Below are 16,004 nucleotides of genomic sequence, written 5' to 3'. Positions count from 1 at the left end.
TTCCGTTAGATGATGTGGATAGGCAGTGTCATACTGGTCTCCTATTGTTATGTTCTGTAAAGCCCCAGCACCTGCCATGTTGAGGAACTACTGGTATCAGCCATTGTCTATGGTGTACCAGTTTTAATTATAGTGGGGAAGTGCATCACCAATGTCCATATTGAGCACGTATCCCTGTTGGTTGCCAATTATCACGTAAGGCAAGCCATACAGACCCTTGCAAAGAGGGAACTATTGGTTTGACAGTCTGGGGTTTACCATCATGGGGGGGCTTACATCGGAATTCCAGTCACACCCAGGAATGTGTCACTGAGGCCACTTCAATCCTGGTTGGCACCAGCATCTTTCACACCATGCATCCAAAGTAATAGTCCAAATATAGAGTGTGTGATGGATCAAAAGTGAATATCCCCTCAGGAAGTAATTAAATGGGCCACAAAAAACGAGCATCAGAAATTAATGATATAAGCAAATTGGTCATGGGAATGGTTAACTGAAAACAATCTGCAAAAAAATGACCCCCATCGGGCATTCTATGCAGAACTTGAAAAATTTTGACCAAAAGTTTTAAATTCCTATTTTTTAACCTGAAGTTTCTTGTCAGGCTTTTTATATATTCTATTACATTTCCTGTTGCTTGTTATTTTCCAGCATGGGAAATTCATCACACACAATGTTAATAGTTGGAAAAATCTGACAGTTCCAAATGTATGAATGATTTTGGTTGATTGATCAAATGACAATAGTTCAACCACTTCCATTGAGCCTAATGGGCAGTTTGTTTGCCAGAGAGGCACACAATTAGAAACAGTTGCCAAGAAATAGCACAGTTCCTTTCACAGTCAACCAGTGTCTCTTATTGAAGATCAAATGCAAGCTGGGTGTCCAGCAGCAGAGATTCATGCCTTGGTCTTAGGTGAGATCCATGACTTTTAGTAATGCTTTAATGAATAGTATGATTATAACAGTGTTACTCCCAGTATCCTCCTTGGGTGGAGTAATCTAGTTGTAGCCCCAAGGGAGTTACAATAATAACTATTGCAACTGTCATTTGATGGGAAAGGTATTTTTGATAGACTGGTAGAGGAATTCCTAGAAGGTTTGAAGAAATACCAATTTATGAACATAAAATGATTACAGCATAGAAGGAGGTCATTGGCCTGTCGTGTGGGTGCTGACTCTCTCTGCAAGAGCAGCACACCTAATCCCACTCCCCTGCCTTTTCCCCATAGCCCTGCAATTTTTTACTCTTCAGATAACTATCCAGTTTTGAAGGCCTTAATTGAATCTGCCTCCATCGCACACACAGGCAGTGTGTTCCAGATCCTAACCACTACTGTGTAAAATGGCTTTTCCTCATAGCTGTTGCTTCTTTTGCCAATCACCTTAAATCGGTGTCCTCTGGTTCTGGATCATTTGGCCAATGGGAACATTTTCTCCCTATCTACTCTGTCCAGACCCCTCATGATTTTGAACTCCTCAATCAAATATCCTCAACAGTTTAGGAAATGATGGTGCAAAGCAAGTGTTGTTTTATGAGTCCCCCTCACTCAGCCAGCAGGCCATGACACAGCTTAGTACAGCGATAAGCAGTTGCACTCTGTGGGCCAGTGTTTCTAAGCCCTGTACTCTGGAACAAAGCTGCATTTATTTTAAGAGGCTCTTACTGCAGTTCTGAATCTGTTTAGACCTCGTGACAATGATTCACCAGAGACCCGGATTGAAGGCTGCTTGCCAGAATTTCTGATGCAGTGAAGAAATTTCACTTTTTGCATGAGTCTTACCATCAAAGAGGAAGGCACTTTTCATTTTATGAGCACAGTTCCAAGATTTTGCAAAATAATCTGATCAGTTAATTTATGGGATCATATCAGATAGCTGCATTGTCTGCTTAAATAGCTAAATTGCTTAATGAGGCACAGTTGAACAGGATCACTCTTTTAGAAAAAAAAGACAGAACCTACCTCTGATATCTTGTAATGTTCAAAGAAGATGAGGTTTGCCCAATAATAAGCCTCTGTTCTAATCATGCTCCTCAAGAGTGTTTCAAGATGGTCACAGTGCTTTAGATCATTCAGGAAATATATTCAGAGGGCTAGCTAGCTGATATATTTCTGTACATTTCTTGTGGTGTCCCTTGCACTTTGTTACAGATGGAAAATAATATTTAAAAATAAAGGTGGCTAATCAGGTCGGTTCTTCTGACTTTGAGGCAAAATTTACAAGCAGGTACAACTGTCCTCTATTGAACTTGGCAGTTTACAAGGTACTACAGTTACCTGCATTTTGGCAGGAATTAGAGTCATAGATTTGTACAGCATAGAAACAGGCCCTTCGACCCACTGTGTCCATGCCGACCATAATGCCTATCAATACTAATCCCATCTGCCTGCATTAATTCCATATTCCTCTATGCCTTGCTCATTCAAGTACCTGTCCAGATGCCTCTTAAATGTTGATACTGTTCCTGCCTCCACCACCTCCTCAGGCAGCTCATTCCAGATACCCACTATTCTTTGTGTGAAAAATTTACCCCTTTGATCCCCTTTAAACCTCCTCCCTCTCACCTTAAATCTATGCCCTCTAGTTTTAGTCACCCCTACCATGGGAAACAGACTCTGGCTATCTACCCTATCTATGCCTCTCATAATTTTATGTACCTCTATCATGTCCCATCTCAGCCTCCTTTGTTCCAGGGAAAACAGACTCAGCCTATCCAATCTCTCTTTATAACTCAAGCCCTCCAAACCAGGCAACCTCCTTGTGAATTTTTTCTGCACCCTCTCTAGCTTAATCACATCTTTCTTGTAGTGCACCGACCAGAACTGCACACAGTACTCCAAATGCGGCCTAGCCAACGTCATGTACAACTGTAACATGACGTCCCAACTCTTGTACTCAATGCCTTGGCCAATGAAGGCAAGCATGCCATACGCCGCCTTCACCACCCTGTCTACCTGTGTTGCCACTTTCAGGGAACTATGTACTTGCACCCCAAGGTTTCTCTGCTCAACAACACTCCCTAGGGCCCTGCCATTCACTGTATATGTCCTGCCCTGGTTTAACTTCCCAAAATGCATCACTTCACGCTTGTCTGCGTTAAATTCCATTTGCCACTCCCTTGCCCACTTTCCCAGTTGATCAATATCCTGTTGTAACCTTAGACAACCTTCTTCACTGTCCACTATACCACCAATTTTGGTGTCATCTGCAAACTTACTAATCATGCCCCTTACATTCACATCTAAGTCTAATATATATGACAAACAACAGAGGGCCCAGCACTGATCCCTGCGGCACACCGCTGGTCACCGGCCTCCAATCTGAAAAACAACCCTCCACTACCACCGTCTGCCTCCTATCACCAAGCCAATTTTGTATCCAATTTGCTAGCTCACCCTGGATCCCATGTTTTCGAACCTTCTGGACCAGCCTACCATGCGGGACTTTGTCAAAGGCTTTGCTAAAGTCCATGTAGACAACGTCCATCGCCCTGCCCTCGTCAATCCTCTCGGGCACCACCTCGAAAAACTGAAATTCATGAAACCTGATTTCCCACGCACAAAGCCATGCTGACTATCCCTAATCAGACCATGCCTTTCCAGATGCATATAAATCCTGTCTCTCAGAATCCCTTCCAATAACTGATGTCAGGCTCACCAGCCTGTAGTTCCCTGGCTTATCCCTGCTGCCCTTCTTAAATAAAGGCACAACATTAGCTATCCTCCAGTCTTCCGGTACCTCACCCGTGGCTAACGATGATACAAAAATCTCTGCCAGGCCCCAGCAATCTCCTCCTTTGCTTCCCATAGCATTCTAGGATACACCTGGTCAGGCCCTGGGGATTTATCCACCTTAATGCGCTTCAAAACCTCCAACACTTCCTCCTTTGTAATGTTGATATGCTCCAGGATATCGGTGTTCCCTCCCTTGAACTCATTAGCTTCCATGACCACCTCCACGGTAAATACGGACAAGAAATATTCATTTAAGACCTCGCCCATTTCCCATGGCTCCACACACAGATCGCCACACTGATCCTTAAGGGGACCTACTCTCTCCGTAGCTACCCTTTTACTCTTAATATACTTAGAGAATCTTTTAGGATTCTCCTTTATCTTATCTGCCAGGGAAATCTCATGGCCCCTTTTCGCTCTCCTAACTTCTTTCTCAAGTGTAGTCCTACATCCCCTTTACTCCTCGAGGGACTCGCTCGATCTCAGCTGCCTATACCTGACATATGCCGCCTCTTTTGTCCTGACCAGACCCTCAATATCGCTCGTCAACCAAGGTTCCCTAAACCTGCCCGCCTTGCCCTTCCATCTAACAGGAACATTCCGGCCCTGAACTCTTCCTATCTCATTTTTAAAAGCCTCCCACTTGCCAGACGTCCCTTTACCTGTAAACAGCCTCTCCCATTCAACTTTTGAGAGCTCCTGTCTGATGCTATCGAAGTTAGCCTTCCCCCAATTTAGGACTTCAACCTGAGGACCAGTCCTATCCTTTTCCATAACTATCTTGAAGCTAATAGAGTTATGGTCACTGGTCCCAAAGTGCTCTCCCACTGACACATCAACCACCAGCCCATCCTCATTTCCTAAGAGGAGGTCGAGTGTAGCCCCTTCTCTAGTAGGGCTATCCACGTACTGCTTCAGAACACTATCCTGGACACACTTAACGAATTCTTCCCCATCTGATCCCTTAGCACTAAGGCAGTCCCAGTCAATATTAGGGAAGGTAAAATCACCTACTATTACAACCCTATAATTCCTACTCCTATCTGTGATTTCCCTACATATATGCTCCTCCACTTCCCTCTGACTATTGGGGGGCCTATAGTATAATCCCATCAAAGTGATCACCCCTTTCTTATTTCTAAGTTCTACCCATATGGCCTCGCAGGACATTCCCCCCGGGATATCCTCTGTAAGTACTGCCGTGATGTCCTCCCTAATCAATAGTGCAACTCCCCCTCCTCTCTTACCTCCACCTCTGCCACACCAGAAAGATCGGTAGTCCGGAACATTGAGCTGCCATTCCTGCCCATCCCTCAACCACATTTCTGTAATAGCAATAATATCACAATCCCATGTACTGATCCATGCTCTTGAGTTCATCTGCCTTACCTGTAAGGCTTCTTGCATTAAAATAAATGCAGTTTAGCCTACCAGACCTTCCATGCTCCCTGTCCTGCCCCTGCCCGGCCTGCCTACTGGACTTGCTTTTTAACCTCTACATTTGCCTCAACTATCTCATCTGAGAGACTACTACTTTGGGTCCCACCCCCCTGCAAGACTAGTTTAAACCCTCCCGAGTAGTGATGGCAAACCTCCCCGCAAGGATATTGGTCCCCCTCCAGTTTAGATGCAACCCGTCATTCTTGTACAGGTCACCTCTGCACGAGAAGAGATCCCAATGATCCAAGTAGTTGAAGCCCTCCCGCCTACACCAGCTCTTCAGCCACGCATTCATTTGCCTAATCCTCCTATTCCTACCCTCACTAGCACATGGCACAGGGAGTAATCCTGAGATTACAACCCTAGAGGTCCTGCTTTTTAACCATCTGCCTAACTCCCTATATTCACTTTGCAGGACCTCATCTCTTTTCCTGCCTATGTCGTTAGTACCATTATGGACCATGACCTCTCGCTGCTCACCCTCCCCTTTCAGAATATCCTGCAGCCGCTCCGAGACATCCTTGACCCTAGCACAAGGGAGGCAACATACCATCCTGGAGTCTCGTTTACAGCCACTGAAACGTCTATCTGCACCCCTTAAGGTAGAATCCCCTATCACTAAAGCTCTTCTAACCCTTTTCCTCCCCTGCTGTGCAGCAGAGCCCTCCGTGGTGCCATGAACTTGGCTGTTGCTGCTTTCCCCTGGGAGGTCATCCCCCGCACCCCCAACAGTATCCAAAGCAGTATATCTGTTTGAGAGGGGGATGGCCACAGGGGACTCCTGCACTACCTGCCTGCACCTACTACTACGTCTGGTGGTCAGCCATCTCTTTTCTGCCTGTGCAGCCATTACCTGCGGTGTGACCACCTCATTAAACATGCTATCCACGACGTCCTCAGCATCGCGGATGCTCCACAGTGAATCCACCCGCAGCTCCAGCTCCGTAATGCGGGTAGTCAGTAGCTGCAGATGGATACACATCCTGCACACATGGTCGTCAGGGACACTGGAAGCGTCCCTGATTTCCCACATAGCCCCATAGAGTGTTGTTAAAGCAGCAGGCAAGGTTAACCACGGCTTCATTTTAGCTACATATCACCACCATGCTTCAAACCTCTCATGAGTAACACTACAGGAGATGAGGTAGTGACCTAAAAGATGTCTACTTGCATACAGGAATGGCATTGAAAGATTATCAGGTTAAATTTCAAGGAATTTGGACAGCAGCTTGCATTTCAGGAGCACGCTACATAGAGTTTTCAGAGTGCTTTACTGGGCAATATGGACACTGAATGGAAGACAAAAAAGAGAAGAGAGGTCAGAAGTGGGTAAAAATACAATTGAAAAGGAGTCTTGGAGAATTCTGAAGGCAGGGAGGGACCTTGCAAGGTGGTGAAAGTGTGGTCATGGCATGGGAAATAAAATGTAGGCCAGTATTCTCAGTAGGCTGGAGAAATCATTAGAAAGGGATGCAGTTGTGGAAAAATTTGAAGATGCAGGGAATCTTTGTCAGTTCTCTGACATGGGAAGCCAGTGGAGCTTGATGAGGATAGGGGTGATGGGGTTGTGTGATGTAGGATAAGTGAGGATACAGGCTGCGGAATTGCAGATGATTTGTATTTTATGAATGATAGATGTGGGGAGGTCTCCATTGGCAGTCCAGCTACAAGTTGAGCTATATATGGATTGAGTTTACAGTAGTTGTGGGGAGGGGGGCTGGTGCAGGGTGTGGGTGAGACTAAGTGATACAGTATTCAGAGTGAAATGCATGTGGGAGAGGAAATTAAGATTGGTGTAGAGCAACATGCCCAGCTGCTGGTGTTATCCTCAAAACCCAGGCAATTTGCAAAAGTGTCTTTCTGTGCTCAAGAGTGCATCTCAAAATGAAACATTTCTGTGCTTTATCGGGATAGTTGGCTTCTTGAATCTCTTGTCTGGGATCAATTGATGCAGCCATGCAACTGCTACTCAAGTTCAGGAGCTTGACTTCTTAGTCAATTATGAGAAGTCTTAGCTACAATCCACAGAAAATCTAATGTTTTGGGGGAGGGGTGGGAGGGATTATTTCAAACTGTCTAAAAGGCCATCCTGCCTCTAGAGTAGTGGTCACCAAGGCAATGCCCTGCATTTAAAGTCTGCTGTGATGGCCTCTTCCATAGTTTTTGGTGGTAACAAGAAAGGATCCCTGTGAGGAATTGGCCCCAGCAACAAAGGGGCCGTGTTCATAGAAGGTGAAGATTCCTTGCGCAAGAGTCTGGAACTAAGAATGTTGGATTGGCTTTAGATTATTTCTAGACCATGGTGTAGGGTAAATTGGTGTAATTGGGTATTAGTGAACAATGCTGCAGTAGGTTCTTACATCAGTAAGGTGGGAATGGGAGGTGCATAAAAAGGTCCTGCTTCTGGTCCTATATTGATGCAGTCTTGTTATTGTATGAATCGTAAGGTCTGTATGTAAATTGTGATTCAGTTGTTTAAATACCCTCACAATCGTGCTTTGCTGACATTCTAACAATGAGCAGGGACAGGATCTTACTGCCTTGCAGGTGAGATCATGCTCTGTTAAGGAAATAAGTAGTAACTGGTGATGTTCTGGTGCATGACCTGGCTATTGAAAGGTAAAGATTGTTAGAGCAAGAACTCCACACTTGAGGCTTAGTTCATGAAAAGTATCCACTAAATAAGGCTTAAAATGCAACATGAAAAATGTTTGAAAAATTGGTTCATATAGTCGTTTAGATGTACTTTATTTTGACTGGTCAGTCCAAGAACTATATAAAGTTGCTTTCCAGTTTGATTTGGACCATGAAATTGTTGAATAATTTTATCTAGTTGAAAATGGTATGTTATCACTGTATAGATATACACAGAGCCCTAATTTACTATGATCCTCAAACAGAACAACTGTGAAAGTTTTGTCTTATTTTGTTGCCATTGATTCAAAAACCCAAAGTAAGCCAGTGGCCAAGTAGTAGATGATTGGGTCCATTCTATATTTGTTACCATCTTGCTGGAAAGAAGCACAAGCAGTAGCTGAAAGGTCGTTCCACAACCGCGTTTGGCGCATTACTGAAATCAAGTTCTATTCGATTGTTTTTAAGGCTGCAGCATGGGATAATCCACATGTTCACTGAGTATTGTTGTCTAGGGGTTCTAGTAGTTAGTTTCAATTGTGTCAAGAAGAACTGCTACACTGGTACAGTTCCTAAAGCCATATCTGATACAGGCATTATGATAGTGTGTGTGTACTAAACAACTAGTTTCCCCAAAACTAATCAAGCTAGGCTTTTTAGGTGTGTGGATGAATCCTATCATTTGAATAATGAAGTAACTGACAGGTCGTATACTTGAAATGGCATTGTTAATTCCCATTTAGATTATCCCCATTCATCATTATACAGTATATTTGTTCAGATTCCATTGTACACTTACAATTTTGTCAATTTTGAACTGTTGCAGAGGCATCACATTGGAGATCGCAGTCTCTCCCTGTGCAACATGTTCCTCGACGAAATGGCCAAGCAAGCTCGCAATCTCATCACAGACATATGTACAGAGCAGTGCACTCTTAGTGACCAGGTAAGATTTCAGCTTCTATATTTTAGGGTTTGGAGGAAAGGCGATTGTTTAAACTGGATTAAGAAATTTCCATACACTTCTCAGACCTTGCATGATATCTGTAAATATAACACCATTGTTATTTTCTAAAAGGCTTCACAATGGGATTAATCCTTTGTTCTCTGGAGTAATTATTGCAATATTAAAATGATCTTGGGAGAGAAGGAATTAACTATTCAGCTTTTATCATAGAATTATTACAGCGCAGAAGGAGGCCGTTTGACCCAGTGTGTCTGCGCTGGCTCTCCAAAAGAGCAGTTTACCTCGTTCTACTTCCTGCCCTCTCCCGTAGGCCTTCCACATTCTTTGTTTTCAGATAACAATCCAATTTCCTCTTGAATGCTTCGTTTGAACCTGACTCTACCACACTCTCAGGTAGTGCATTCCAGATCCTAATCACTCGCTACGTGAAAAAGTTTTTCCTCATGTCGCCATTCCTTGCTTCCTTTTGCCAATTACCTTAAATTTTGTTTTTATTCATTCATGGGATGTGGACGACGCTGGCCAGGCCAGCATTTATTGCCCATCCCTAACTGCCCTTGAGAAGGTGGTGGTGAGCTGCCTTCTTGAACCGCTGCAGTCCATGCGGGTTAGGTACACCCACAGTGCTGTTAGGAAAGGAGTTCCAGGATTTTGACCCAGTGACAGTGAAGGAACAGCAATATAGTTCCAAGTCAGGATGGTGTGTGACTTGGAGGGGAACTTGCAGGTGGCGGGGTTCCCATGTATTTGCTGTCCTTGTCCTTCTAGTTGGTAGAGGTCGCGGGTTTGGAAGGTGCTGTCTAAGGAGCCTTGGTACAATGCTGCAGTGCATTTTGTAGATGGTACACACTGCTGCCACTGTGTGTCGGTGGTGAAGGGAGTGAATGTTTGTAGATGGGGTGCCAATCAAGCGGGCTGCTTTGTCCTGGATGGTGTCGAGCTTCTTGAGTGTTATTGGAGCTGCACCCATCCAGGCAAGTGGAGAATATTCCATCACACTCCTGACTTGTGCCTTGTAGATGGTGGACAGGCTTTGGGGAGTCAGGAGGTGAGTTACTTGCCTCAGGATTCCTGTCCTCTGGCCTGCTCTTGTAGCCACGGTATTTATATGGCTACTCCAGTTCAGTTTCTGGTCAATGGTAGCCCCTAGGATGTTGATAGTGGGAGGGGGGGTTCAGCGATGGTAATGCTGTTGAATGTCAAGGGGAGATGGTTAGATTCTCTCTTGTTGGAGATGGTCATTGCCTGGCACTTGTGTGGCACGAATGTTACTTGCCACTTATCAGCCCAAGCCTGGATATTGTCCAGGTCTTGCTGCATTCCTACACAGACTGCTTCAGTATCTGAGGAGTCACGAATGGTGCTGAACATTGTGCAATCATCAGCGAACATCCCCACTTCTGACCTTATGATTGAAGGAAGGTCGTTGATGAAGCAGCTGAAGATGGTTGGGCCCAGGACACTACCCTGAGGAACTCCTGCAGTGATATCCTGGAGCTCAGATAATTGACCTCCAACAACCACAACCATCTTCCTTTGTGCTAGGTATGACTCCAGCCAGCGGAGGGTTTTCCCCTTGATTCCCATTGACCTCAGTTTTGCTAGGGCTCCTTGATGCCATACTCGGTCAAATGCTGCCTTGATATCAAGGGCAGTAACTCTCACCTCACATCTTGAGTTCGGCTCTTTTGTCCATGTTTGAACCAAGGCTGTAATGAGGTCAGGAGCTGAGTGGCCCTGGCGGAACCCAAATGGAGCGTCACTGAGCAGGTTATTGCTAAGCAAGTGCCGCTTTATGGCCCTGTTGATGACACCTTTCATCACTTTACTGATGATTGAGAGTAGGCTGATGGGGCGGTAATTGGCCGGGTTGGCCTTGTCCTGCTTTTTGTGTACAGGACATATCTGAGCAATTTTCCACATTGCAGGGTAGATGCCTATGTTGTAGCTGTACTGGAACAGCTTGGCTAGGGGCGCGGCAAGTTCTGGAGCACAGGTCGTCAGTACTATTGCCGGAATATTGTCAGGGCCCATAGCTTTTGCAGTATTCAGTGGCTTCAGTCGTTTCTTGATATCACGCGGAGTGAATCCAATTGGCTGAAGTCTGGCATCTGTGATGCTGGGGACTTCAGGAGAAGGCAGAGATGGATCATCAACTCGGCACTTCTGGCTGAAGATTGTTGCAAATGCTTCAGCCTTATCTTTCGCACTGATGTGCTGGCCTCCCCCATCATTGAGGATGGGGTTATTTGTGGAGCCACCTCCTCCAGTTAGTTGTTTAATTGTCCACCACCATTCACGGCTGGATGTGGCAGGACTGCAGAGCTTCAATCTGATCCGTTGGTTATGGGATCGCTTAGCTCTGTCTATCTGTCTATGCCCTCCTCTTCTCGATCCTTCCACCAATGGGAATAGTTTTTCCCTAACTACTCTGTTGAGACCCCTCATGATTTTGAATACCTCTATCAAATCTCCTCTCAACCTTCTCCTCTTGTATCTTGAAATTAGTTGACTGTATCTCAAGTAATATAATTTCTATTTGATTATTTTGAATCCAATACTGGTACAACTCTGGAGAAGAAAAATTAACAGTTCACAATTATTCTTGCAGATTGTGAATTCCTTTGGCAGTCCGTGAAACTAAGTGAACCAAAGTCATTTGTGCCCTAAATGTATCTTGCATTTTCCATACCTTTATGCATCACAATAATAAATAATCAAGTTTCTTCCTGTATTTTTATGAATAGCATAACTTGTAATTATATAGCATCTTTAACAAAGAAAAACATCCCCAGGAGCTTCACAAAAAAAAGGATGTCAAGCCAAATAACTTATTAAGAGGAGAGTTCAAAAGATTGGTCAAAGAAGTGGGTTTTAAGGCTGGTTTTGGAAGAGAAACAGCTGGCATGGGAGGAAGGGAATTTGAGTGTCCTAGATGGTTGGCAGTGCTTGAGGGTAGAAGAAGGCAGTCTTTGTGATCGAGAAGATTATGGTGTTGGTAGCTCAGTTTGGGGTTGGATGGCATATGTTTGTGAATGATTCTGTCTGTGATGGTGGCCTGGGAAGGAATGGAACCGTGGCAAGATTACAGTGGAAGATAATGCTTTTGATCTTGCCAATGTTTACGTGAAGAAAATTATGGATCATCCAAGATAGTTGACAGAAAGCAGTCTGATAACACAGAAGAAGCTGAAAGATTGGGCAAGGTGGTAGTGAGGTGTCACCAGTGTACATATGGAAGCTGACCTATGTTTGTGGATAATGTTACCAAGGCACAGCAATTAGATGCTGCAGAGGGGACTCCAGAGCTAGCGTTGTGCAGGCAGGACATTGTTGGAGATACTCAGGCTACAATCAGATAAATAAGAATGGAGCCAATCCACGGCCGTCCCACTGAGCTCGACAGAAGATGAGAGACATTGGAGGAGGATGGTATGGTTGACCACATCAACAACTGCAGAGAAGATTTTTAAAAATTCTTTCTCAGAATGTGGGCATCGCTGGCTATGCCAGCATTTATTGCCCATCCCCAAATGCCCTTGAGAAGGTGATGATGAGCCGCCTTCTTGAACCGCTGCAATCCATGTGTAGGTACACCCACAGAGCTGTTAGGGAGTTCCAGGATTTTGACCCAGCGACAGTGAAAGAATGCCAGTGTATTTCCAAGTCAGGATAGTGAGAGACTTGGAGGTGGTGGTGTTCTCATGCATCTGCTGCCCTTGTCGTTCTAGGTGGTACAGGTCGCAGGTTTGGAAGGTGCTGCTGAAGGATGAGGAAGTATAATGAACCATGGTGAGAGGCAGAGTGGGCGTCATTTGTGATTTTGCTAAGACTTGTTTTGGTGCTGTGGCAGGGCTGGAAACCTGATCCAAATAGGGAGTTGTGGCACAGATTTGGGAGGCAACAATGTGTTCAACCAATTTGAAGAGGGAGGGGAGTTTGGAGGTGGAGCGGTAGTTTGTAAGGAAAGAAGGGTCGAGCCTTTTTATTTAGCATGGATTGGGATAGCAGTTTTGAAAGGAAGGGGAGTAGTACTTGAGGAAAGAGATCACTTACAATGGGCCAAGAAGAAAGTTGAGTCATCACTTCACTGGAAATGTGAGCAGGAGGAGCTTCCATGGGCAAGATCAACTTCGAAAGGACTTTGGGGGAGATGGGAGAGAAACCAGAGCAAGCCACTGATGCAGGATTTGGGTTGGCATACAGTATAGCTTGGTTCACACAGGGAAGCAGGCAAGCAGCAGAACCAGCTGTACAAAGATTCAAAAGAAGTCCAGGAGCTTCTTGCATTTTTTTGGGAGAAAGCTTTTAAGAGATAGTTGGCAGTAGAGAAAAGTAACCAGGAATTAACTTTGCTCTCCAAAATGATCCTGAAGTAGTGGAAGGTTTTGGCAAAGGAGCTTGAGACATCTTTGATCCAGTCAAGTCTGGTGATGGACGGCTAAACCAGTTGAGTCAGATAGGCTCAAGTTTATGCCCCTTGGACTTGAAAGGGCTACATGTACCATTAACCTTAGCTGTGAATTAGCTAAACTAAAATCAAAAAAAAGTTTTGTCATAACTTGGTTTGGCCCGTTGGTAATGTTTGTTTTAATCCAAGATTGAGGTTCAATGCCCACTTTCCTTTTTAATGACTTGGACTTGGGATATAGGGCACTTTTGAAATTTGCAGATGCCACGAAACTTGAGAGTGTAGTGAACAGTGAGGCAGATAGTAGTAGAATTCAAGAAGACGGAGACAGACTAATGGAATGGGCGGACACATGGAGGATGAAATTCAATGCAGAAAATGTGAGGTGGTACAATTTTAAAGGAGTGTAAGAAGGATACACCTGGGGGTGTTTATGCTCAAACTTTTGTAGGTGGCAGTTAATAAAGCACATGTGAACCTGAGTTTTATAAATAGAGGCTTGGATACAAAATCCAGGAAGCCAGACCTATATATAAACCTCTAGTTCGGCCCTAGCTGGTGTATTGTGTCCCATTCTGGGCACTACACTTCAGGGAGGAGGTGAAGGTTTTCGAGAGGGTGCAGAAAAGATTTGCGAGAATGTTTCCAGGGATGAGGGATTTCAGTTACATGGATAAACTGGAGAAGCTGGGGTTGCTCTCCTTAGAGCAGAGATGGCTAAGAGGAGATTTGATTGAGGCGTTTAAAATCTTGAAGGTTAGATAGAGTAAATAAAGAGAAAGTGTTTCTAATGGCTGACGGATCAATAACCAGAGGGCACAAATTTAAGGAGATTGTCAAAAGAACCAGAGGCGACATGAAAATCCTTTTTATGCAGCGAGTGGTTAGAAATTGGAATACGCTGCCTGATGGTGTGGTGGTTACAGATTCGATAGTATCCTTAAAAAGGGAGGAGAAAATAATTGCAGGCATATTGGAAAAGGTGGAGGAGTGAGACTAACTGGATTGTTGAAAAGAGCTGGCACAGACTCGATGGGCCTCCTGTGCGGTACTATGCTGTGATTCTGTGATTGTGGGTTCAAGCCCCACACTGCCATTTGAGGTCATAATTGGCTAACATTTCCTTTGTAGTACTGGGAAGGCATAGTATTGTCAGAGATGCAGTTTTTTGGATGAGACTGAAATCCCATCTGTCTGGAGGGATAGAAAAATTGACTGTACTCTTCAGAGAAGAGTAGGGTGTTCTCTTGGTATCCTGGCCAGTATTTGTCAGTGAAATAAAAAAAAATTCACTTATCTCACTGCTGTCTGTGGAACTGCTGTGTGCAAATTGCCTGCTGTGTTTGCCTACACAGGGAAATGACAGTTAAGCCTGCACAGGACCTGCAATTCATTGACTTCTAAATCATTTGGGATGTCTTGCAGATGCCAAATTACATAATTGCAGCAGCTTCCTCTTTTTGTTAGCTGTTCTACATTGTAGCCAAGTTAACAAAAATCATCCCTGTGGCAAATTTTTTGCATGTAGTTTTGCACTTTTGCAAGAGTGGCCCTCTTGAGTAATCGTCAAATTTTCACAAACATTGATTTAATCGCAGCTTTCAGCTTTTAATGGATTTTATATTAGAGTAAGTGCTGAAATGTGTACATTGGTGGGACAGAAACTAAGCAAGTATTATGCTGTCTACTAGCATAAGATTGTTGTTTAGCTTCTTGACTAATCGAATTTTTTGATGAAGTAACAGAAGTTTGATGGAAGGAATGCGGTGGATGTTGTTTATATGGATTCTAAGAAAGCATTTGGTAAGTTACCACATAAAAGGCTCGTTAACAAAATTGAGGCTTATGGTATAGGAGGGTCAGTGTCCAATTGGATGAAAAATTGGCTTAAGGACAGAAAACAGCAAGTCGTAGTAAATGGTTGTTTTTCAGACTAGAGGATGGTAGACAGTGGTGTTCCCCAAGGGTCAGTGCTGGGACCACTGGTTTTTTTGTGCTATATGTAAATTACTTGGTTCTTGAAATACAGAGTAGAATTTCAAAATTTGCTGCTGACACCAAACTTGGAGGTATGGCAAACAGTGAGGATAACTCAAACCTCCTGCAACAGGGCATAGATAGGCTAGCAGAATGGGCAGAGAGGTGGCAGATGGAAATTAATACTGACAAGTGTGAGGTGATGCAATTTGGCAGAAGGAATAGGGAAGGGCAAAATATACTTAATGGCACAGTTCTAAAGAGTGTGCAGGAACAGAAGGACCTGGGGGTGTATGTGCATTGATCTTTGAAGACGGTAGGACATATTGGTCATTAAAGAATTTGCGATCTTGGGCTTTATCAACAGAGGCATTAAGTACAAAAGCAGGAAAGTTATGCTGAACCTTTATAAAGTTCTGGTTAGACCTCAACTGGAGTATTGTGTCTAGTTCTGGTCACCACACTTTCAGAAGGATTTGAGACACCTTGGGAGGGTGCAGAGGAGATTTACCAGAATGGTTCCAGGGATAGGGGATTTTAATTACAAGGTTAAGTTGGAAGAGCTAGGATTGTTCTTGCAAAGGAGATTGAGGGGAGATTTAATAGAGGTCCACAAGATTATGACAGGCTTAGATAAGTTAGCCAAAGAAAAACTGTTACCATTAACTAATTGTACAAGGTTTTGGGCAAGCGATGTAGAGGGAATATGGGGAACCACTTTTTTATGCAGCAGGTGGTGATAACCTGGAACTTGCTGCCCACGAGGATGTTGGAAGTGGAGACAATCTATGACTTGGGGGAAATTGGAAGGCCACTTGAAGGAAATAGACTTGCAGGG

The 16,004-nt window shown here is 44.2% G+C and overlaps 1 protein-coding gene across 2 annotated transcripts in view; it reads left to right on the top strand.

The window, feature by feature from the left end:
- Window positions 1–16,004, top strand: part of nckap1 (NCK-associated protein 1) — a 272,818-nt gene that overhangs the window by 165,584 nt on the left and 91,230 nt on the right. For both annotated transcript variants that reach the window (XM_068035570.1, XM_068035569.1), the window contains exon 18: window positions 8,638–8,757. In XM_068035570.1, the coding sequence (XP_067891671.1) occupies window positions 8,638–8,757 (120 nt within the window). The remainder of the gene's footprint in view (window positions 1–8,637; window positions 8,758–16,004) is intronic.

This window comes from Heterodontus francisci, chromosome 7, assembly GCF_036365525.1.
Source record: "Heterodontus francisci isolate sHetFra1 chromosome 7, sHetFra1.hap1, whole genome shotgun sequence".
In the NCBI taxonomy this organism is placed as follows: Eukaryota; Metazoa; Chordata; class Chondrichthyes; order Heterodontiformes; family Heterodontidae; genus Heterodontus; species Heterodontus francisci.
The sequence above is the reverse complement of the archived record's forward strand: the minus strand, read 5'-3'. Positions and strand labels throughout refer to the sequence as shown.